This window comes from Syngnathoides biaculeatus, chromosome 5, assembly GCF_019802595.1.
Source record: "Syngnathoides biaculeatus isolate LvHL_M chromosome 5, ASM1980259v1, whole genome shotgun sequence".
Classification (NCBI taxonomy): Eukaryota; Metazoa; Chordata; class Actinopteri; order Syngnathiformes; family Syngnathidae; genus Syngnathoides; species Syngnathoides biaculeatus.
This window is the reverse complement of record NC_084644.1, coordinates 1,448,684-1,469,421: the sequence shown is the minus strand read 5'-3', so window position 1 is coordinate 1,469,421 and position 20,738 is coordinate 1,448,684. Positions and strand designations below refer to the sequence as shown.

The 20,738-nt window shown below is 45.7% G+C and overlaps 1 protein-coding gene across 3 annotated transcripts; it reads left to right on the top strand.

The window, feature by feature from the left end:
• Nucleotides 1-343: 343 nt before the first annotated feature.
• esrp1 (epithelial splicing regulatory protein 1) lies at nucleotides 344-19,800 on the top strand. Of its 3 annotated transcripts, none has more exons than XM_061818929.1 (15): nucleotides 344-790; nucleotides 1,833-1,991; nucleotides 2,086-2,202; nucleotides 3,239-3,347; nucleotides 3,603-3,746; nucleotides 4,977-5,031; nucleotides 5,129-5,236; nucleotides 6,101-6,233; nucleotides 6,319-6,361; nucleotides 7,270-7,589; nucleotides 9,675-9,899; nucleotides 11,036-11,288; nucleotides 12,408-12,588; nucleotides 14,562-14,694; nucleotides 16,513-19,800. In XM_061818929.1, exons 1-15 carry the CDS (start codon nucleotides 659-661, stop codon nucleotides 16,645-16,647), a joined length of 2,247 nt encoding a protein of 748 aa, XP_061674913.1. In that variant the 5' UTR covers nucleotides 344-658; the 3' UTR covers nucleotides 16,648-19,800. The 3 variants fall into 3 exon arrangements, with proteins under 3 accessions (XP_061674913.1, XP_061674914.1, XP_061674912.1); XM_061818930.1 differs by having other exon boundaries at nucleotides 5,126-5,236; nucleotides 11,036-11,276; XM_061818928.1 differs by having other exon boundaries at nucleotides 345-790; nucleotides 5,126-5,236.
• The last annotated feature ends 938 nt before the right edge of the window (nucleotides 19,801-20,738 follow it).

Sequence of the window (20,738 nt, the reverse complement as noted above, 5' to 3'; positions counted from 1 at the left end):
AGTATTAGCATCCAAGTATTCAATTGCAATGAAATGAAACTTTAACAGTAAAATGGTGTTGAATGAACTATTTTACATTTCCATTTGCTTTTTTTTAAAGATCACCTATAAAGGACCTGGACTGCACCGTCTGTTAAATATCACACGTGGAGTTTGAGCGCAAAAGTTTGCCCACCCGAGAATGGAGTTTTCCTTCCACTGTTGTGGTTTTTTTTTTTTTTTTTTTTTTCAATCGCAGCGTTTTGGGCTGTTCTGTGTGCGAATGTAAAATGTCCTTTTGAACACCGGAAGCAGTTACAAATGTCGACTATAAGTGAATTTTTTTTTTTGGTGCGGTCGTCGTGTTGCCACGTCGTAACGAGCACCTGAAGGGGGAGGGAGGCGGCAGGTAGGCCGGTCACGTGACCACCCCCACAGGTAGCCGCTTGACTACAAAAACGACGTTCGGCCATTGCTGCGCGATGGTGGCTTCGGGAGACTTCACCTAAAAAGAAAAAGCAAAAACCAGCGAGGCGAAGAAGGCCACGCAAAGCGCGGAGGATCCACGGAGCCTGGCCTTTCGCGCCCAGAGTGGGGGGAGGGGGGAGGGGGTCAAAGGTGTTTTCCCTTTGGACTCGGAGCTCGCAGACGCGTTTTGGGACTTTCGGGCGGCCCTCGAATGACGGCGCAGGTGGACTACCTGGTGGTGCTGTGCGCCGCCACATCTGGGGCCAGCGGGGAGCTGCTGGGCTCCGACGAGAAGGAGCTAGCGAGGCTGCTGTGGCGGCAGGTGGACGTCAACAGCAGAAAGGTCCACACTCACGCCGCAAGTCTGACTTTAGACGGGATTCGGAAACCGGCCACGTGCCGGTAAACGGAGTCACTTTTCATTTCGGCGACGAAACCTCGTCGAACAAGCCCCTTTTTTGTTTTTGTGTTGATAGGCTTGAGCACGACATGCTAAATTTCCTTCATTTTCCATTCAAACACGTTTGTAGTCCACTTCTGTGAGAATACATGTGGACCTAGTCACCGTTTAAACGACCAAAGACTAAGTTTTTTGTTATTATTATTTTATTTTATTTTATTTTAAATCTAACTCGAGGTATTCCGTTCTACGTCCGTTTTTGGTTAAAGTTGGCAACACACTGTAGTTTTTACATGCTTGTATTTGTACGCATTCCACGTCTACTTACCATCAAGTCTGGCATGTTTTCTTACTCGTTATGACACCAATACGCCTTTAAAACAGGTGATCATATCAATTGCATACAGATTTATTAGTGCAATTATACTTGTTAAAATGAGCGCTGTTTATTCTTAGTTTCAAGTGCAACTTGCATAATATTTTAAACACTTTTCAAACAGTTATGTTTCTCACATAGTCAGACTTGAGCATTGGATGTTTGAAATTATTTGAGTTAAGCTAAATGCGCACCTTCCAACGGTGACTGGACTTTTCTCATTTATTGAAGACATGAGAAAAAGTCCAGTGGGCTTGATTCAACCTTTGCGGATTACCGTTACCAGCATGTGTGAGAATCTTCACAGACATAAATAACTTTATTTAAGTCAGACTTTCTTTTGTTTGTGTTCCAAAACATGAAGTTATATCCAGGACTTTCTATAAGTGTGTAAAATTGCAGCCATTTACAGTTGATAATCTCATCCAAAGCCTAATAGCTGTTATGATTGTGTTATACACGAAACAAAGCGTTCAAGTCTGCCACGTCTCAATGCGTAGAATTCAACTTAAAAACGTGATATTTTTGCATCCATTTACAACACGGAATCTTTGTATTCTCCGGATGAATGTCTGACGTTTTTGCTGCCGTGCTTTTATTGTCGTAAAGTTGGGCAGGGTGAACGAGCTGCTGATTAAACCCGAAGCGTCAGACCTGACTGATGAGAAAAAGGAGGAGGACGCGACGGAGGACCTTGCAGAAGATGAAAATGAATCCGGAGCAGATTGTCTCTTTACAGCAAAGAGCCTGGAGGCTGCTCTCAATATGGTAATAATTACTGCAGTGACAGTTCATGGGGCAAAACAGACGAGTGTTGTTTTCCACGCGAGACTTCATTTTCCCTTTCCAAAACGCCGTGCAGTTCCACCTCCAGCTGACGAACGAGGTGAACAGCGCAGGTGCGGGCACGTCGGTGTGTTTATGTACCGACGGGCAGCTCCCCATCCGTCAAGTGATTCACCCCGAGGCCGCCAGCAAGGTGAGCGGGCTGGGTAGGTGAACGCCCCACAGCCAGGGCGGATGTTCGCTCGCTCGCTGCACAAAACTTTTCGCAGCCGCCGAGCATTGTTGCGCCGACGCTGCCTTTCGGGTTGAAGTCGCTCAGCGGAGATGTGTTTAAGATGACTTGACGACTCGAACACACCCATGCGCATACCGCATTTTAGCACAAAGTGTCACTGCCTGCATTTTCCCACATCTTTTAAAAGACCAGAAGACGGAAAACAAAAGGCTTACCTGACTCCTCATTGACTAAATGTCATCTGAGTTGACATAGACAGGTTGGCAGGTACTATAATAATAGTAATAATTCAAGCAAAAAACTCACAGGAGGAGGGAATGCTTTGCACTCGTCTGTTCGCCGACTCGACACCACCCTGAGTGACAACCCCCCCTTGCTACCTTTGGCTCCTCTCCACACTGTAGCTTGACGACAATAGAAAACCAATTTTACCATTTTTTTGTTCATTCTAGGGGCGGTGCATTACCCCCCGAAACATCCGCTCTCACCGACAATTAACTGCTCGGTCCGATTTGCCCGAAGAATGAAAGGACCTGGTTGAATGAGAATAATCAGTGGCTTGGGCAAATACGGCAGCCCATCTTCGTTTTTGGGAATTTGCCATGTTCGCATATGATGGCGGATCTCTTTGTATGCGGTGCAGTAAATGTACGCTCTCCTTGCACTTTGATCGTGCGAGCCGAGAAGCTTTTCAGAATTCTGCTTGAACCTCAGCGACCAAAGCTGCAGATGGGGAAAAACCGGACAAATTCATCCAGGGGACGGACTCATTCCATTTAGCGCACTCTTCTGTTGCTGCAAGCGGTTTTACCTCCTCCTCAAGCTAAAAATCTGATTATCACGTCGTCGTGGAATAGCAAAGATGACATATTGACTAGGCGACTAATCTGTACAACCCCGAGATGCCACATATTATACCGTCCTAAACAAGTAAGCGATTTAAAAAAAAAAAAAATGTACGCTTACATCCTTAAATCATGTCCTCCCTCTCTAGAACATCCTGGTCCCAGAGTGTTTCTACTCCTTCTTTGACCTTCGTAAAGAGTTCAGGATGCACTTCCCCTCTGACCCCGGCGCTTTGGATGTATACGCCATGGTGGAATGTATCCTTTATTCGTGTGGCATGTTATGAAAATCCTTCAACTTTGTTCTTCTTCTAATGGCTTACTGGAAGAGCACACATGCTACAAATGAGCCACGGGGTGTTGGCACTAAGAATTGTAGCTCTGAACACGTCGTTAAGTTAACCAACAGAACAAGCCAAGCCTCACACACACCCACTGGAACAGGAAACAATTGACGTTTTTTTCTTTGTCACCTTCTCCTTATTTGCTTTCCGTGACTGAGGTCCTGCTCAGCTTTAAGCATACCCGTAGAGGCGCCCCCTCTCTGCGACTCGCTGGGTGCGCCCGATCCGTCGGCCGCGTTGCCACCACGAGTAGCAGTGCAGCAGGTCGAGATGATGGCCAAAATCGTACTTTCCCTGCTTTCTGAGCCATTATGTAAGTGTACTGCTGGTTATAATCAAATGAATATAGATGGATGGGATGAAAGGGATTCAGTAAAATGAAGTACAAAGGCAGTTTTGGACAGGTACATGGAGAAGCGTAGCCGAGGTGCAGAGTGTGCCCGGTTTGGTAGCCTCGGCATCGCGTCTCTGCTCTTTGCGGATGATGTGGTTCTGTTGGCTTCATCAAGCCGTGACCTTCTGCTCTCACTGGAGCCACTCGCAGCCGAGTGCGAAGCGGCCGGGATGAGAATCAGCACCTCCAAATCCGAGACTACGGTCCTCGGTCGGAAAAGGTTGCCGTGGCTTCTCCGGGTCGGGGATGAGATCCTTCCCCAAGTGGAGGAGTTCAAGTATCTTGGGGTCTTGTTCACGAGTGAGGGAAGAATGGAACCGACGGATCGGTGCGGCGTCTGCAGTGATGCGGACTTTGTATCGGTCCGTTGTGGTCGAGAGGGAGCTCAGTCCTAAGGCCAAGCTCTCAATTTACCAGTCGATCTACGTTCCTACCATCACCTATGGGCACGAGCTGCGGGTCGTGACCGAAAGAACGAGATCCCGGATGCAAGTGTCCGAAATGAGTTTCCTCCGCAGGGTGTCCGGGTTCTCCCTCAGAGAGAGGGTGAGAAGCTCGGTCATCCGGGAGGGGCCCAGTGTCGAGCCGCTGCTCCTCCGCATTGAGAGGAGCCAGACGAGGTGGCTGGGGCATCTGATCCGGATGCCTCCCGGACGCCTCCCTGGTGAGGTGTTCCGGGGACGTCCTACTGGAAAGAGACCCCGGGGACGACCCAGGACACGCTGGAGAGACTATGTCTCTCGGCTGGCCTGGGAACGCCTCGGGATCCCTCCGGAAGAGCTGGAAGAAGTGGCTCGGGAATGGGAAGTCTGGCTATCCCTGCTGAAGCTACTTCCCCTGTGACCTGACTTGAAAAATGGTAGATGATGGATGGATGGATGGACGTGGAGACACTGCTAGATAGAACTGTGTGTCATCTGGATAGCTTTTATAGTCAAAATGAAAGTTATGAAGAATTTGATTCAAGGATAGCATATGGAGGTCTAACAATGACAGTGTCATTATCGTTTGTAAAGCAATTTTTTTCCCCTCATACAAAGTGAGTATATCCTGTAGTTTACGTCAATTTTGGTGAGCCACGAGTCCACGCTAAGCAAATGTACTTTGATTTTGCTCACGATGATTTATAAAGACACATCTCAACTGCAGGTCACTCGTTCTCGAACCCGGAAAGAGTTAACGAGAAGTTCGAGACGGGTACTTGGTAAGTTGTGTTCACTGCAGTGATTGATTCCTTTTGGGTGTCATTAAGGTCACCCATGGGGCGCAAATGCTTCACCTTGAGTGTTTGTTTGCAGCAGTAAAACGGAGAAAGTGAGTGACAGCACGGTGATCCGAGCCAGAGGGTTGCCATGGCAGTCGTCAGACCAGGACATTGCCCGGTTTTTCAGCGGGCTAAATATTGCCAAGTCAGTGTGTTTTCATCACTGTTGTTTTTACCTATTTTTTTTTTAAGTCATTTCAGGATGTGATAGTATAGTCCTGTTTTAGTCAATGAAAATTCAAATAGATTTCAGTCTAGTTTTAACACACATTTGTTTTCCTAATTAATGACAGTTGTAATAATAATAAATTGTATTTGTTTAATAGGTCATAATTTTGACAAAATACGACCATGTTAAGGAAATGGGCCCTTTGCTATCAAACAATCGAAATAAAAATAAGATAGCCTATTAACTGCTAGCACGCAGCCTGGACTTCAGCTTTTTTAATCTTTCTTTCTTAGCAATGGCAACTTTTCTTCTTTGTATGTATCTGTACTCTTTTTATGTTTTTTTTTTTTCTGTGAGCAACAACAACAGATGTAGACACAAATCCTGTCGTGAGCTAAGCTAATATAGCGCGGCTAATATTAACGTTAGCACATCCAGCTAAGTATCATGAAGTCGAAAGTTCGGCAACGAATAGATATTACAGACACGGAATAACGTTGTCAACTCACCTCACCTCACAAGTACCCGCATATTTAGGCTGGGGGAAACCGAACCTCCAGTATTTGTAAAAAATATATATACTGTATATTTTTTTATTATTCAGGTCAAAGCAGCATAGCACTGTGCACCCTTTGATCACATTTAGGCTACTGGGGATTTTCTAACAAAGCCACGGGGGTCCCTAGTTTCCTAATACCCAAGGGCCCGTGTGCTTGGTGGCCCCCACCACCCCACCATTTCGAAGTCCCTTGTCATCCCTGATGAAAAAAAAACCACTGATTGGCATAAATGCGAGGAAACCCTAAAGCAAGTGAAAACGTGTTTCTTTGTTCCGCACAGAGGAGGGGCCGCGCTGTGCCTCAATGCTCAGGGGAGGAGGAACGGCGAGGCTCTCGTTCGTTTTGTCAGCGAAGAACATCGAGACCTCGCGCTGCAAAGACACAAACATCACATGGGCAACAGATACATCGAGGTAACGCGTCGGAAGCCACCTGAGCCCCGAACCTGAAGCAAACCAACCACTCCACCACCTCCTCCTCCTCCTCCTTTCATTGCAGGTTTACAAGGCAAGTGGAGAAGACTTCCTGAAGATAGCAGGAGGTGAGGATAACGGCCTCTTATGTGATATGATCGACGTCAATGTATAACACAATTACATGTCCACGACAAGTCTGCTGTCATCGTCAGAATTTTCCAACATACGTTGATCGTCCAGAGAAAAAATATAATATGTCAATGACTCCATTTATTTTTCAAAGGAAACTTCCAACTTCTTACTTCATAACGACTTAACAATGTTCCTGTTGTAACGCGTCTAAGTCAAAATACCCAAACAATGAAGAAGTGTAGCATGAAATCCGCCTGATTTTAGGGGACGGCCCTGTGGACCAATGGGAAGGCCGGCGCTTGTTAGCACGCTGACTGGTATCGTGCCTGATCATTGGGGGGGGGGGGGGAGCACCGAACAGAAGATCGACTTTAGAAGGCAGCATTTCATACGCGACAGTGTGTGTACGTGGTGCATGCACTCGGCACAAAACACAAATCCAGTATCCATCAACCCGAATTTACGATGAGTGTATTTTAGACTGCGGAGTCGCTTGCAAGGGGCTCTGGATCATGTCAGAAGACGGGGAACCTGTTGTGGGGCAGTTATGTCAATCAGCCCCGCTGCACACAAGCAATGAAAATGTCAATTTTCAATACTCCTTTCATGCTATTTTTTAAATCTCATTCTCTGAACTTTCTGAGGTCTCATTTTGACGTTTGAAGCGTTGCCATCGTACGGCTGTAGTACAACTTCCTAAATTTGATGTTCTGCTTCTTCAGGCCGCGAGCCGCTACAGACTTAACGGTGCCTTAATTGCTTCACGCAATTCATTGTCAAGGATGTTGAAGGATCAATTATGAATGTGTTCCAAAGGGTTGCCAAAAAATTGCTGGCAATAATCAAGCGTCCCATAAGACTTTTTTTTTTTTTTTAAACCCGTGTCGTGTCTCTGCGCCAGGTACATCCAACGAAGTCGCCATATTCCTATCCCGTGAGGATCAGATCATCGTGAGGATGCGAGGCCTTCCTTTCACGGCAACGCACGAGCAGGTGCTGGCCTTCTTCTCGCCGGGGGACGGACTCAAAGACACGTGTCCGGTCAGCGGAGGGAGGGACGGCATCCTGTTTGTGCGCTACCCGGACGGTCGACCCACCGGCGACGCCTTTGTTCTATTCGCCTGCGACGAACATGCCCAGTGTGCGCTCAGGAAACACAAAGAGATCCTGGGGAGAAGATATATCGAATTATTCAAGAGCACAGCAGCGGAGGTCCAGCAGGTACAGTACTTGGAATGTGCATCTCAACGCTTCCCGTCTTAAGTTTTGCTCAAAGGGGAAATCGATCCGTTTGCAAGTGTGCACTGGCGAGTGACGCGCGAGTATGAATCCCCACCGCACTTATTTACTAGAACCACTCAAGCAGGATTTAAGGGTGGGCCGTGTGCTTACCTTTCCACAGTAACTGGACTAAGTTCTCCTTTCTCCTCTGTTGATTCTTTTGTTACATTTTCATTGGCCGGCAAATGAAAACAAGTGAACTTATAACTTCCTCGAATGACAACTCGCAGGCTCCTTTTCCAACAAGAGTTCACTTTTATGATTTCCTTCTGGAAATGCAAACTTACGGAGGTCCTGTTGGCAATGAGCCAACTCCATGCTTAGACAACAAAGCAAGTGTTCAGCCCATCTGGAAAATCTTGATAAAACCTGCTCACGTGGCGCCACATTCCCGGTCAAAAAGAGCTGCTCCACATTGTGGGAGAATATTTACAATACCCGAGACCTGTTGTGCTGTTGGTTGTCACAACAGACGAGAGAGATATTCAAAGAGGTCATTCTACGGAATACCAGCTGAAAAGACCGGAAAATATCGATGGATTTTGGCAATTAAACATGATGGATGGTACCCAACCAAAATACACACACGCCTGTGAAGCGATCGCTTCATTTCACGTAGGAACTATTCTTCTCAAATTACCAAGAAGTATTTATAATGCCAAGTTGGCTCATCTGAGAACAATGCGTATTAATAAAAAAAAAAGTCTGTCGCAGAAGTTTACGGAGGTTAAGTGTGGCCGCAATCGCTTCCGTGTACGTTTCATGGAGACGACTCTGTCCACTTTTTTTTTTTTTTTTTTTAAATCAAAATTAATGAATGCAAGTTTGTGTAAAATCAGGGGTCATTTATTTAAATATTGGTATTTGTATTGAATACTTGCTGAAAAGATCGATGGATTCCAGCAAAGGTTAATGTGTGGCCGAACACGCTTCCGCGTTCACGAGCCGTCAACCTGTCACTATGTGGGATTTGTTCCTGATTGAGAACAGATCCAGCAACTAAGCGTTTGTGTGCGTCCAGACTTCTCTACGCTTTCAAACTCTTCCGTGTAAATCTCGACGATTTACTCACCAGATCCACGTGTATATCCAGATGGCAAAGACAAGCGGAAGCGGGTTAACAGTCCACTTCCTTATCGGGGAAAACGTCGACCTCGGCATTAAATATGGGTCCTCCATGCCGAGTTTATCGAATTTTTCTACGTGCCTTTGTTTATTTTCACCTTCTAAATTATCTAACGGTATCGGACAAGACTCTGGGCGTCGTCCTAGATATGGGCGATATGGCGACGTAAACAAAAGTCACGTGATTTTTATGACGTAGGTGCTTCAGCTCTATAGGTACCCTATGATAGGTATATGAGAGGTTTGGATTTCCATTTGCTAGTTATTGTGGAAATATTCCTATTGGATGATGGACCCATTGAATCCAGTGAAAACAAAACATTTTAGCGATTTGAGCCACCAGCCCCACTGGACCAGAATGCAAACACTTTTGTCTTTATGAACCGAAAAGTAGCTTGCCGATGAACTTCTTTCACTTGTACAGTATTTCCACAGGTTTTCCTTACTTTGTCCCATTTTTTTTTTTTTTTTTTAAATCTCATACAGGGTGTTCCTCAATTTACCTACTGTAACAACATACGACATTTCCATGCGGTGTAAGAATACGTTGCCACGCGGCACAATTTTGCACCCTCTGTAACCCTTTTTTTTTTTTTTTGCCCAATTATTTATTTATATTTATGGCTTTTCGTTCAAAAACTGTCATCATGAAATATCCTTTTACCGCGTTAGCGTAGGTTAGTGATAGCCTGTGACGGATTCCGACTTTTGTACAAATTATGTTGCCGCCGTTGATGTTCTGTGATAAGTTGTTGGCATACTGTTATTCTATCAATATTGTGCAAAACTTTTGCGATGTCATACCTCTGCTTAGCTGAGGTCTGCGCTGAATTAAATGCTATTGTAGTTTCGGACAAACGCAAGCGGCAAGTGTAACAAATGTAAGGTTTTGTGTTGTAGGTGTTGAACCGCTACTCGTCTGCGCCCCTGATCCCCGTGGCCCCCGCCCCCTTGCTGTCAGTGTTGCCCGCGGTGTCTCTCCTGCCCCCTCCCATCCTCGTGAGGGACTGCCTGAGGCTGCGCGGCTTGCCGTACTCGGCCAGCATAGAGGACATCCTCCACTTCCTGGGCGAGTTCACCCGTGACGTCCGACCGCACGGCGTGCACATGGTCCTCAATCAGCAGGTACGTGCGCTCGCCGCCGCGGCCGAGTGTCACGTTCGAGCCAATACGGTAACATTTTGTCTGTTGAGCGCACCAATAAGCCGCAGGCACTAAACTGAGTAAATTGGTCGCAGACAAATACATATATATATTTTTTGGGTACAGTAGAAAATTGTACCAAGTTCCCACATGGTACAGAAAATATTGCCGTATTTTTTGCGCTATAAGGCGCACTGCATTATAAGGCGCACCTTCAATGAATGACTGATTTCAAACCATTTTTCCATATATACACCAAGGCCCATATAATAGACTCTACAGTAGAAGCTGGGGTTACATTATGCATACATTAGATGGAGCTGCACTAAAGGCTCAATAGTGATCCATAAACAAGGCGCACCAGATTATAAGGCGCACCGTCGGCTTTTGACAAAAGTAAAGGCTTTTAGGTGCGCCTTATAGTGTGGAAAATACAGTACTCACTTTTTAACTTCATAAACAAATACAGTGCAGCTCAGCCTCTGACTAGTGGGCGTCACGGTTAGCAATATACTTTTGGCGGTATGTCAAAGCAATTTAAAACTTTTTTTAATATAACATACTGTACATGCTTTTAGATGCTATTTTTGAACAAAAAAAGATCTAGAAACGTAGATCACCGCTTTGCAACAAGAGGAAAAATGAGGGTCTCGTGGTGACAACCGGTGAGAACCACTGCATTGAACTAATAAACAGTGATAAGTAATCTGAACTCCCCCCCCCCCACACACACACACACACACACAGAAATTGAACATACCACACATACAAATAAGCGAAAACAAAAACTAGAAACAATCAAATGTGGAAACGGCACACAGTAACACGAAAAATTGCTGGTGCCACATTATGTCGTGCGCTTGAGCAAAGCAGATCTGAATCCTGATCCAAAAGAGTCAACCTGTGTGGAGTCGATTTAAGACTGAGAAGAGTTATCGCTGCAGTACGGCGCTCATAAAAAAAAAAAAAAAAAAAACCTCATCAGTTGTAAACATGACTTGTGGAAGCGAAGAATACAGGAGAAGGTGATGCTCCCGGACGGTGGATAGCCGCATCTCTGTTTTAACCGCAGGGGTTCGAAATGGGAACTTTTCAGTAGCGCCCGGTTGCCTTTCCAGGGGCGTCCGTCAGGCGACTGCTTTATTCAGATGACGTCGGCGGAGCGAGCACTTTTGGCCTCCCAGCAGCTCCACAAACACGTGATGTCCTGTCAGCACGGACCCAACAGCCGCTACGTGGAGGTGTTCCCCTGCAGCGCCGAGGAGATGGGCCTGGTTCTGATGGGAGGCTCACTCTCGCACTCGCACACGCACACACACGGCCGCAACAGGAGTGGGACAGGGCTCAGCCCGCCGCCATGTAAGTCCAGACGTAAGTGCTGCTGGGAGCTGGGGGTGCTTCGGGCCTGCAGGGGTAGGTGGGCTCCTCCCGTGGGGGGCAGTGGTGCTGGGTTCTCTACAATCTACAAGTGTGGACTGGACATAACGGTCCAACCAGGAATTTCACATCTGTGTGTGTGTGTGTGTGTGTGTGGCCTCTTAATGAATTTGGGTGATTAATTCCATAAGTCTGCATGCGCCGATTGTTGCTCTCAGTTTGGACCCTACGCATTGTCATTTGACGAGTTCGCACCTGGTGCACGTTTGTTACGCTCACCTTTTACACTGACAAATGATTGATGATGGATCAATAAACAATGGGCGGGGTTCAAAGTGTGGCAAAGGCCCGACTGGATGTCTCGTCTCAACTCTCCAGTCCTACCAGTTCGCCTCGGTTGAAGAGTCAAGTGGCACGCCTCTTGCACTTGACTCGTGAATTCATAAATTCAACAAAATATGACGGCTGACAAAAATTTGCATTTATTTAGTTAAAATAACCCTTTCACTCACTTTTCCAAATGCTGATGACTGATACGTTAATGATCGCACCCGAGAACAGGACACGACACAAACTGTAGCGAGAATTGAAGTCATGTCGGGGCAAGTCGTGACTTTTATGACTAATAATACAGCAGATGCCAAATAGTGAGCTCTTGCAGTTCTCGATTAAAACGCCCACAACCAAATACCAATTTCAGGAGAAGAATCAGATCACTTCCAAAATTCCAAGAGCTATCAATTAGAACGAAACCGAATACCGAGAGCGGCGTCACTTTTTGCCAGTGGGGAAACGAATGGGAGACGTTCCAGCGTTGAGACTGTGCCTGATTCGGGGAAAGTAGAGTCAAAAATAATTCCAGGCCGGCTGTCAATTGTCAACCACAGTCACACACTCGACCTTGAATTAAGACTCAAACTAAGAAAAAGAAGTTGTCTACATGTGGACAGACAATGTGGCAGAGATGAAGTGGCGAAGTGAAGGCGGTCATTGTTTGCCAGCGTGCACGAGCGCCTCTCCAAAACCTCGAACACACGACACAATCACGCTTTTGCGTTCGTGCACTTGGAGTGGCCTGACGTCGTCTTTTTGTTTGTGTTGTTTCTACTCCAGGTTTATCTCCGCCTTCCTACTCGTACACCCCCACCCCACCTGTTTTGCCCACCGAGGCCGCCGCTGCCCTCTACCCCCCGCTCGGTCAAGTGTTGCTCGCCCCTCGCCCCCTGCCCCCGGGGCATGCCTACTACCCGTCCTCGGCGCAGCTGTACATGAACTACACGGCGTACTATCCCAGGTAAGCAGCCGTCACGTCCACAAACGTTCTCCATTCCCTCGAATGGTGGCCCAATCGCCCAATCTTAGAATGAATTAAAGTCTCTCGTCTACATAAACTTGATTTTAGTTTATCACAATTTCCACCAAACAATGCAGTTGGCACACCTATTGAGAGATCGCAGGTAAAGCATGTTTACACAGACTGATGCCTGGGCCAAATTGAAGCTTTTTTTTTTTTTTTTTTTTAAACACTCCCCAACTAATATCAGTAAAGGCACATTTATTGCAGGATTCTTAAAAATGATCCTGAGTGATTATTTTCTGGGGTGTGGTGATTTCAGTGATTTTTATCTTCCTGATCTGCTCGAAAAATCAAATACACTGATCTGATCGGGTTTGTCCATAATTAGCATTGGTTTTTGCTTCACATCTGATCGCCTTTAATGTCAACCTTTGCCGATCCGATCACGATGTCATTGATCAGCTCTGCAAATGCTATTTTCTCCACGCCACTGTCTATTAGAATCCAAAAGCCCGTTTATTTTTAGCCCTGTCACGTGCATTTTGACGTAGTCCTTTAAATAGATGACCGCCAATAAAGTTATTTCACTCAAAATATACGTCAGCAGTGTGAGACAAAAAACACGTCTGACACAGACCACATGTCATGTCCAGATCAGAAAACGAGACAAATTTGGTCCTTCACAATTGCACCACGATGGACTACGGCAATAAAATCTCACATCCCATTTTTTTTGTTTTTGTTTTTTTTTTTAAACAATCATTGGGCTTTATCTGGTCAATTCAAATGTGATGGGGCACTTGTTACCATAACAACAACAACAACAGTGGATCTATTATATGAATGAACAAAATGGGGAAAAACGGGTGGTGGTGGTCACGGGTGCTCGGGAGAGAACTTTCATTCAAGGATTGCTTGAGGTATGTTGGCGTCCTTTACAATACGATACGACTCATGAGTAGTTTACAGTACGCAAGTATATACAGTAAATGAGCAAGGCATTTAAATACACTCATTCCTCCATCTTGTCATTTGTTATATTTGGTTTTTTTTTTAACTCGCTGATTGGCGCCAAAAATCCTAATCCTAAATGTTAAACCTGTTCAATATTCATTCATTTTTCATCTCCCATTCCACGTGCTGGCGCCGAACCCGGCCACCTTCGGGCAACGACACCCTGAACTGGTCACCGGCCAATCGCAGCCCGTGCAATATTTCCAATCTCAAATGACTCTGTGATTGTGACGTAAAACGGAACCAAATGAAACACGACGTAGATTTGGGAGAGTTGTTAGGAGCGAGTGTGCGATGCTGGCGGCTGAACTTTAAACGATACGATTGACTATTATCCCGTTTTGTCCACAGTGGCCCGAAACGAGGCTCGCATGGCGGTCGGGAATGATGAAAATGTTAATGCAAGCTAAGCAGGGGACGGTCAAGTTGGCCTTCGACCGCATTCTTCATAGCAACCGAGAAAGCATTTCTGTTGGACGACACAGATGACAATTCCACCCGCCCTGCACAAGTATTTATAAAACCAACAAAAGCTTCGTAAGCAATTAGACTCCCGGTTACTCACTTCAGTTAAATAAATAAACGACTTTTGACGGTCATCTCGTGCAGTAGGCGGCAAGTTTGTTTGCGTACGTGGCGAGCTTGAAGACGATGAGCTCAACGGAAAGACGATCCATCGCGTAGTAGTTAGTGCGAGTCTCTCCAAGGCGTGCCGACTGACTTTTCTGGTTGACCTTCTGGGGCAAAGGTGTTAATAATAATGCAACTTTATGGGATTACAACCTTCTTCACATCGCTGGGGTGTGTGTTGAGCCTTCTGCCGTTGAGAAAGAAGGTCAACTGTATTTGTAGTATTGTAATCAGATTACGTTTGCTTAAAAAAAAAAAAAAAAAGCATCCTCTCAAGCGTATAGCTAGCTAACTTTTTTGTGTTTTCCCCCGTCTACAAACTGCAGCCCACCTGGCTCTCCCACCACCGTGGGTTTCTTCCCCTCCCCGTCCGCCCTGTCCTCCCCCGGGGGCTTGATGCGTATGCCGGGTCTGACCTACAACAGCAAAGACCTCCTCAACGCGGCGCAGGCCTATCAGGTAAATCAAGCAAACTTCTGCGTCCGCGCCGTGGCCCAACTCCTCAATAGAACCCAAACGCTGCGATAGAAATGTCCTCGTGTCGAGGGTGTGTGTGTGTTGTCAGACGCGCCGCGTTTGCCCGGAGGCCCTCAAACGAGTTTATCCTGTCAAGTGCTCTCATCGCTCGTCTTGCGCCGCTTGTGCCGACTTGTATTCGCAGCGCTCATTTCAACCCGGAACCCGGATATGTGCTTCGTAACTACGAGCCGCCGCGTTTACTTCGGGGTCGGTTGCGGCCCATTTTTGTGGCACGTTACCTTCCCGGTGTCCGTCATTCCTCCCCTCGCCTCGCCTCGCCTCGGGTGATGCTCTGGACCCGGGCCCAAAATGGACGCGGAAGCTCACGAAGCGGGAACTATTATTAGGCAATGGATAGTCAGTAAAAATAAATTGACACGCAGCGGCTAATCGAATAAATAAAATACATTTTTTCACCAAAGTCTGCAGTATACATGAATTTGCGTAGCGTTAGCCTCAAGGCACAAATGCCGAAATCATTTTTGAAAAACGATAAATTCAACTGTCCAGTTGCCTCGATGGATCCTTTGCGGGTTTCGATGACCCGAATGACTGAGAAGCAAACATAATTTTTAGGCTGCACATTCATATTGTCAGAGTAAGTTCAAATGAGGCGATCAAGCTAATGAGATGCTTCTCACTTAATTCCAAAAATAATTTGACTAGTTCAATTCAGAAAGTGGAAAAACTATGCAGATTTCTTACACACAGTAAAATGTTTCTTCTCTGTGTTTTTGTCTTTATAATTCTGTTGATTACCGCCTAGAGGTAACATTAACCTTGGAGTAATTTCCCCACCAAGAAATTGCAAACTTTATGAATCGAGCACTTTAACAACAACTCCAGCCGCAACAGAGATACAACAATAGAAGAAATGTAAGATTTGAATAGTCAAGCTATTTTCAACGCCGTTTTGCGCTGGAAAAGATTTGACATTCTGGAGTAGTTGTGGGAAAAGTAGATTTTGCTGAACACTTTGTAGTCAAACTAGCGGTTGCTTAAAGCGTTTTTTTTTTTTTTTTTGCTTCTGTTTTCGAACGAAAATCGGTACTCGAACGCCCTTGACAAAACCCGGAAAAAAAACATCTTGCGCGCGGCCAGACCGGCTGACCCACGACGCGGTTTGTTGTGAATTCCCACGTCGCAGAAAAAAACCCAGAAATAACGTATTGTTATTGTCAATTCGGAAAAAAAAAAAAACGGAAATGACATAACGCGCGCACCGCAACCAGCGCACTTTTGTTATCGTGTATAACGCGGCCTCTGTACACAAACGTGTCCCGGTAGTGACTGTTGTTTTTCTTCTTATGGAGGACGACCGTATTAATCCCCAATCATGGCTCCAAGGAAGGCAAGTTGCTTGTTTAACGTTATTCTGCACTTTCGTGAATAAAAAAAAAAAAAAAAAGTGACAAAGCTGGGGGCCGAGTCGCTACAGATACGGCATTGCGCTCCCACCCTAGCGTACTCTCCTACTAAAGCATACATTTTAAGCAAAAAAGAAATATATTTCTTACATTATTGAATTATATAAACTATGCAGCTTATTATCAGGAAACGCTAAAGAAAAATGCTATAACAAGCCAATTTTTTTCGGCTTGGAACGCATTATTTCTTTTTCCATTCATTGTAATGGGAAACGTCGCTTCGGTTCTCGACCGGTTTTCTGGAACGGATTGTGGTCGAGAACCGAGGCGTCGCTGTATTTGGGACAAGAAGCAGCCGGTCACGCGTGTTCCCCCCACTGTAAATGTCCAGACTGGAGTGGAGCCGGTCTCCGTCCTGAGCGGCAGCCTGATCGGCCAAGCGGCCGGCGGCGAGGCCCCCGTCGTGTCCCTCCCCGCCCTCTTGAGCAAGCCCGCCGGACACTACCTGGACCTGAGCCTGCTCTGAGACTCGCCCACCTAATCGTTAGCTGCTTCTTGTCCTCCTCGTCGTTATTGTTGTTTTTTTTTTTTTTTTTTTTTAAACTAGTCTTATTTATATCTTCAAGAACAGCCACTATTATATTTTATAACTTGTACGGCTTTAGCCAAAAGCAGTTTGTCTTGTATTGCACAATATATCTTTCAAAAGGCTTTGTAGAGATTGTTTTAATGTTACATTCTTTGAATCATCACTGTTGTATATTTGATTGCCGACGGACGGACGTCGCTCGGCGTTTCAAGCTACTCCGTGAAGACAGAAACGTTTGTGCGAGCGTCCAACGACAGAAACGTCTGTGTTGTCTTTTGACGTAGCAACGTTAGGGCCGCACTGAGGGGGAAAAGAGAGATTACGGCAAGTAAAGTAATATTATAAGGAAAACGCCTTCTTTTCCCCAAAACGTTTTGACAACAAAATTGCGATGGGGTGGGATTTAAAGTCATTCTTTGTAGAAAAATACATATTATATATATCACGAGAATTACATTGGAACATCTTGAACAGTTTTTGACTTTTTTTTTTTTGCGGAAAGAAAAGTTTACCGTGTTTGGGAGTCAAGAGTATTTTAATATAATATTAGATGGAAGAAAAATAGTTGGCAATCTTAAAAGAAAAAGCTTTGACTAAAGTTGTAATACAAAAAGCTGCTTTAAGTCCGGCGGCGTTGGCCTCACAGTTCTAAGGTTGTGGGTTCAATCCCGGACCCGGCTGTTTGCATGGTCCCCGCCGTGCCTGCCTGGCTTTTCTCTGGGCGGGCACTCCGCTTTCCTCGCACATCCCAAAAACATGCAACATTCATTGGACACTCTAAATTTCCCGTAGGTGTGATTGTGAGTGCGGCTGTTTGTCTTGATGTGCCCTGCGATTGGCTGGAAACCAGTTCAGGGTATGCCCCACCTCCCGGTAAGGATAAGCGGCTAAGAAAATGGATGAATGGATGCATTAAGTCCGCTGTTCTGACACCGCTGGTGAACTCGCCCTATTGAGTTATCGGAGCAGACGTTTTACAGCCGCGGCCACGGAGAAAACACGCACAGGCCAAGCTGGGATTTGAACCCCGTTCCTCACAACTGTAACCGGTTGCTCCACCGTGCCCTGAACTAAAGTTGTAATGGCAAGTGAAAAAAGTCAGATTTTTTGTGTGTGTGGGTGGGTGGTGGGGTAAATCTTTCAAGAAAAAGTCCTGTTTTTATTCCCAGATAACATCTGTAATTTTATGACGAATAGGTCCTAAAAAAAAAAAAAAAAATTGAAGTCTCTTATTCACCTGAAAGGTCAAATTGTTACAGGATTAAAAGAAGAATATTACAAGACCAAAGTTTCCATTTTACAATAATGTCAGAATAGTCCGAGAATTTGTTTCAATGAAAACTCTTACAAGAATAAAAGTGAGGTTTGGACAATGAAAATGTGGCACCCAGATGGACTCGAAATGTCTTCAGTGTGGCCCTAACGCTCCTCATTGTTCATATTTGAATATCAGATCAGTTTGCGTAATCCACGTGACGCGTTTTTAATCCACGCCGATTGTATTGGAAGCCGTCGTGCGCGAAGACGTTGGCAGTTCAAGCTTCCGATGTTTACGCGGTCGTCCGTACCGACGCGCTGCTCCTCAACGCTTGCTTACCGACACTTTGTTACGAACGCCGGTTCGCGTTGGACCGCCAGTCGCTCGTCCCGCTTCGCTTCCATTTCAGCTACTGACAACTAGAGTGGGCCAACTCAGTTCAGTTCGGATCATCAGATTGAGCAATATTTCACGAAAAAGATGAGAAATGACAATGCCTTGACACTTGTAACTTCAAAAGGTTTGTATCTCAAATCAAATTTCCCAATTGACATCAATGGAAATACCACTAATCCGCCTCGGGAAATCTACACTATTTTACTTTATAAAAAGTCATAACATCATTCATTGGGATGTAAAGTAGTAAACAGTTTGTGCGTCATGATCATTCAAAAGGTGCAATATTCCAATAATAGAGTAAAGTACATTTCTTTCGGCTTGTCCCGTTAAGAGTCGTAACAATGTTGTTGTTTTTTTTTTTTGCATAGGATAAACAATATACCGAAATATCTGGTCTACAGAGCGCACCGGATTAAAAGCCTCACCCAGTACATTTGTAAAGGAAATACCATTTGGTACACAGATAAGCCGCACCTGTGTAAAAGCCGCCAGAGCCCACGTTGAAACCCACATTCAAACACGAGATATTTACAAAGAAAGATGGTACACAGGAAGAGTTTTCAAAGTTTTAATACCTTAGCTTAGCTTAACATAGCAACAACACAGTAGCACAAACAGGGCTGTTAAAAAAAAAACATACTGGTGTAAAAAAACAACAACAAAAAACAGTTGTGGCAGAAACAGGGAAGCACAGCACCAACAGGGCCGGTTTAAAAAAGAAAAAAAAAACTAAATCACTGAGACACGGCAGTAAAACACCAGGAAGACCCTAGCGCGTTGCTAACGCTAGCGCGGCGCTAACAGGGCCAGTTTTAAAAAAACGTATACAGGTAAAAATCGCTGACACGCAGCAACACGCTAGCGCAGCGCTAACAGGGCCGGTAAAAGTCACTTCCTCGCCACATTGATTTCCATGTTCTCACTCTTACCGTTTCCGCTCGAGCGCCCACCTCGCGGCCGTTCGAAAACATGCACAAATTAGCCACATCGCCGCAGGGTTGAAAGCGTGTGGGGAAAAAAGTCGCGGCTTAATGGGGGGGAAATGACGCTACGCCTGTGAGTATTGTTGCGTGCGCGGCCTTTATGTATCGTTGACGCTTCCCCCTTATATTTCAAAATGGGAGCTAAACCGTGATTTCGACCACAATTTTCCTTTTCCGGACTTAACTTGAAAATGACAATAACGGAGGTAGCGCGCTAGTTGTCAGTGGCTGACTTTCTTTTCTTTTCTTTTCTTTTCCTTTCAACGCGCCTCACACGTTTTGTCGCCGCCGACGTTGTCCCCTTTTGTCGTCGATGAAAACGACGCTGCGTTCGCGTGTAACCTGCTCGCATTCTCCGAGAGGACTCGAGGCCTCAGCGTCGAGATCTCTTCCCGCTTTCGTCCGCCCTCCGCTCGGCAAACATAAACTGCAGCGGTAGGACTGGAAGGTCCTGCCGGAAAATAAAAGTGATTTATGACATTTGCAGTTTTGCACCTCTCTGACTGGCTTGGTGTTATTCACGTTGCTGATGGGGTGGGGGGGGGGGGGGGGGGCGAGAGCGGGAAATCCCCCCTCGCGCATTCTCGTGGAGTTTCTTTCCATACAAAGGAAGAACAACGAGAAGAGGAAAAAGTGAAGAACGAAGGAAAGCAGACCAAAAAAAAAAAAAAATGTCACAGCCCCCCCCCCCAGGGAAGATCCGCCATTGCGCACCCCACCCTGCTTGATCCCTTGAAACGCTGACACCGACCGATTGCGTGGACAACACGGCTCAGCGACACATTTACTGTGTAATATTTCCCCAGATGAATTGGGACAATTTTGATACGTATCGCGACGGTTTGGCCCAATCATGGCAACTTTTTGAACGACGGCCACGTTTTTTTAAAAGTTCAGCTAAATGGAGCATTTGATTCATAAATTTAACAACTTTGCATCCAGACCTCGCCTGATCAAGAGGAATGAAAGCCATTTTTCAATTCAGTAATACAAAATTATCCCAAATCGGATGGAAAAAAAAAAAAAACAGACAACTTTTGAATTCAACCCAGTGGAATCAAAGGCCTCTGTAACGTTACACTTTGTTTTCGTTTTGTTTCCCTTTTCATCCACAAAATATATTTTTAAGCATTTTGAATACACAAGGAATATTACACGGTACACACGCCTGACTTTGGTGCGGGCAGCGCCGGATCGTTTCCCGCTCAGTGACGGTGTCGATATCTGCCCCTGTGACCGACTGGCGACCAGTTCAAGGGCGTAGTCCGACTTTTGCCCGAAGCTAGCTGGGATAGGCTCCAGCTTTTCCGCAACCCTTGTGAGGATAAGCAGCTTGGATAATGATATGACATTTGAATACGTTGTTCTATTAGTCTATTTTTCCTCTC

Excerpts from the sequence above, each read along its gene's own strand:
- esrp1 (XM_061818928.1), top strand. The coding sequence starts at position 659 with ATGACGGCGCAGGTGGACTACCTGGTGGTGCTGTGCGCCGCCACATCT. Across the intron at positions 3,348-3,602 it reads TGTATACGCCATGGTGGAAT|CTTTAAGCATACCCGTAGAG; the intron begins GTATCCTTTATT and ends GGTCCTGCTCAG. Across the intron at positions 5,237-6,100 it reads AGCGGGCTAAATATTGCCAA|AGGAGGGGCCGCGCTGTGCC; the intron begins GTCAGTGTGTTT and ends TGTTCCGCACAG.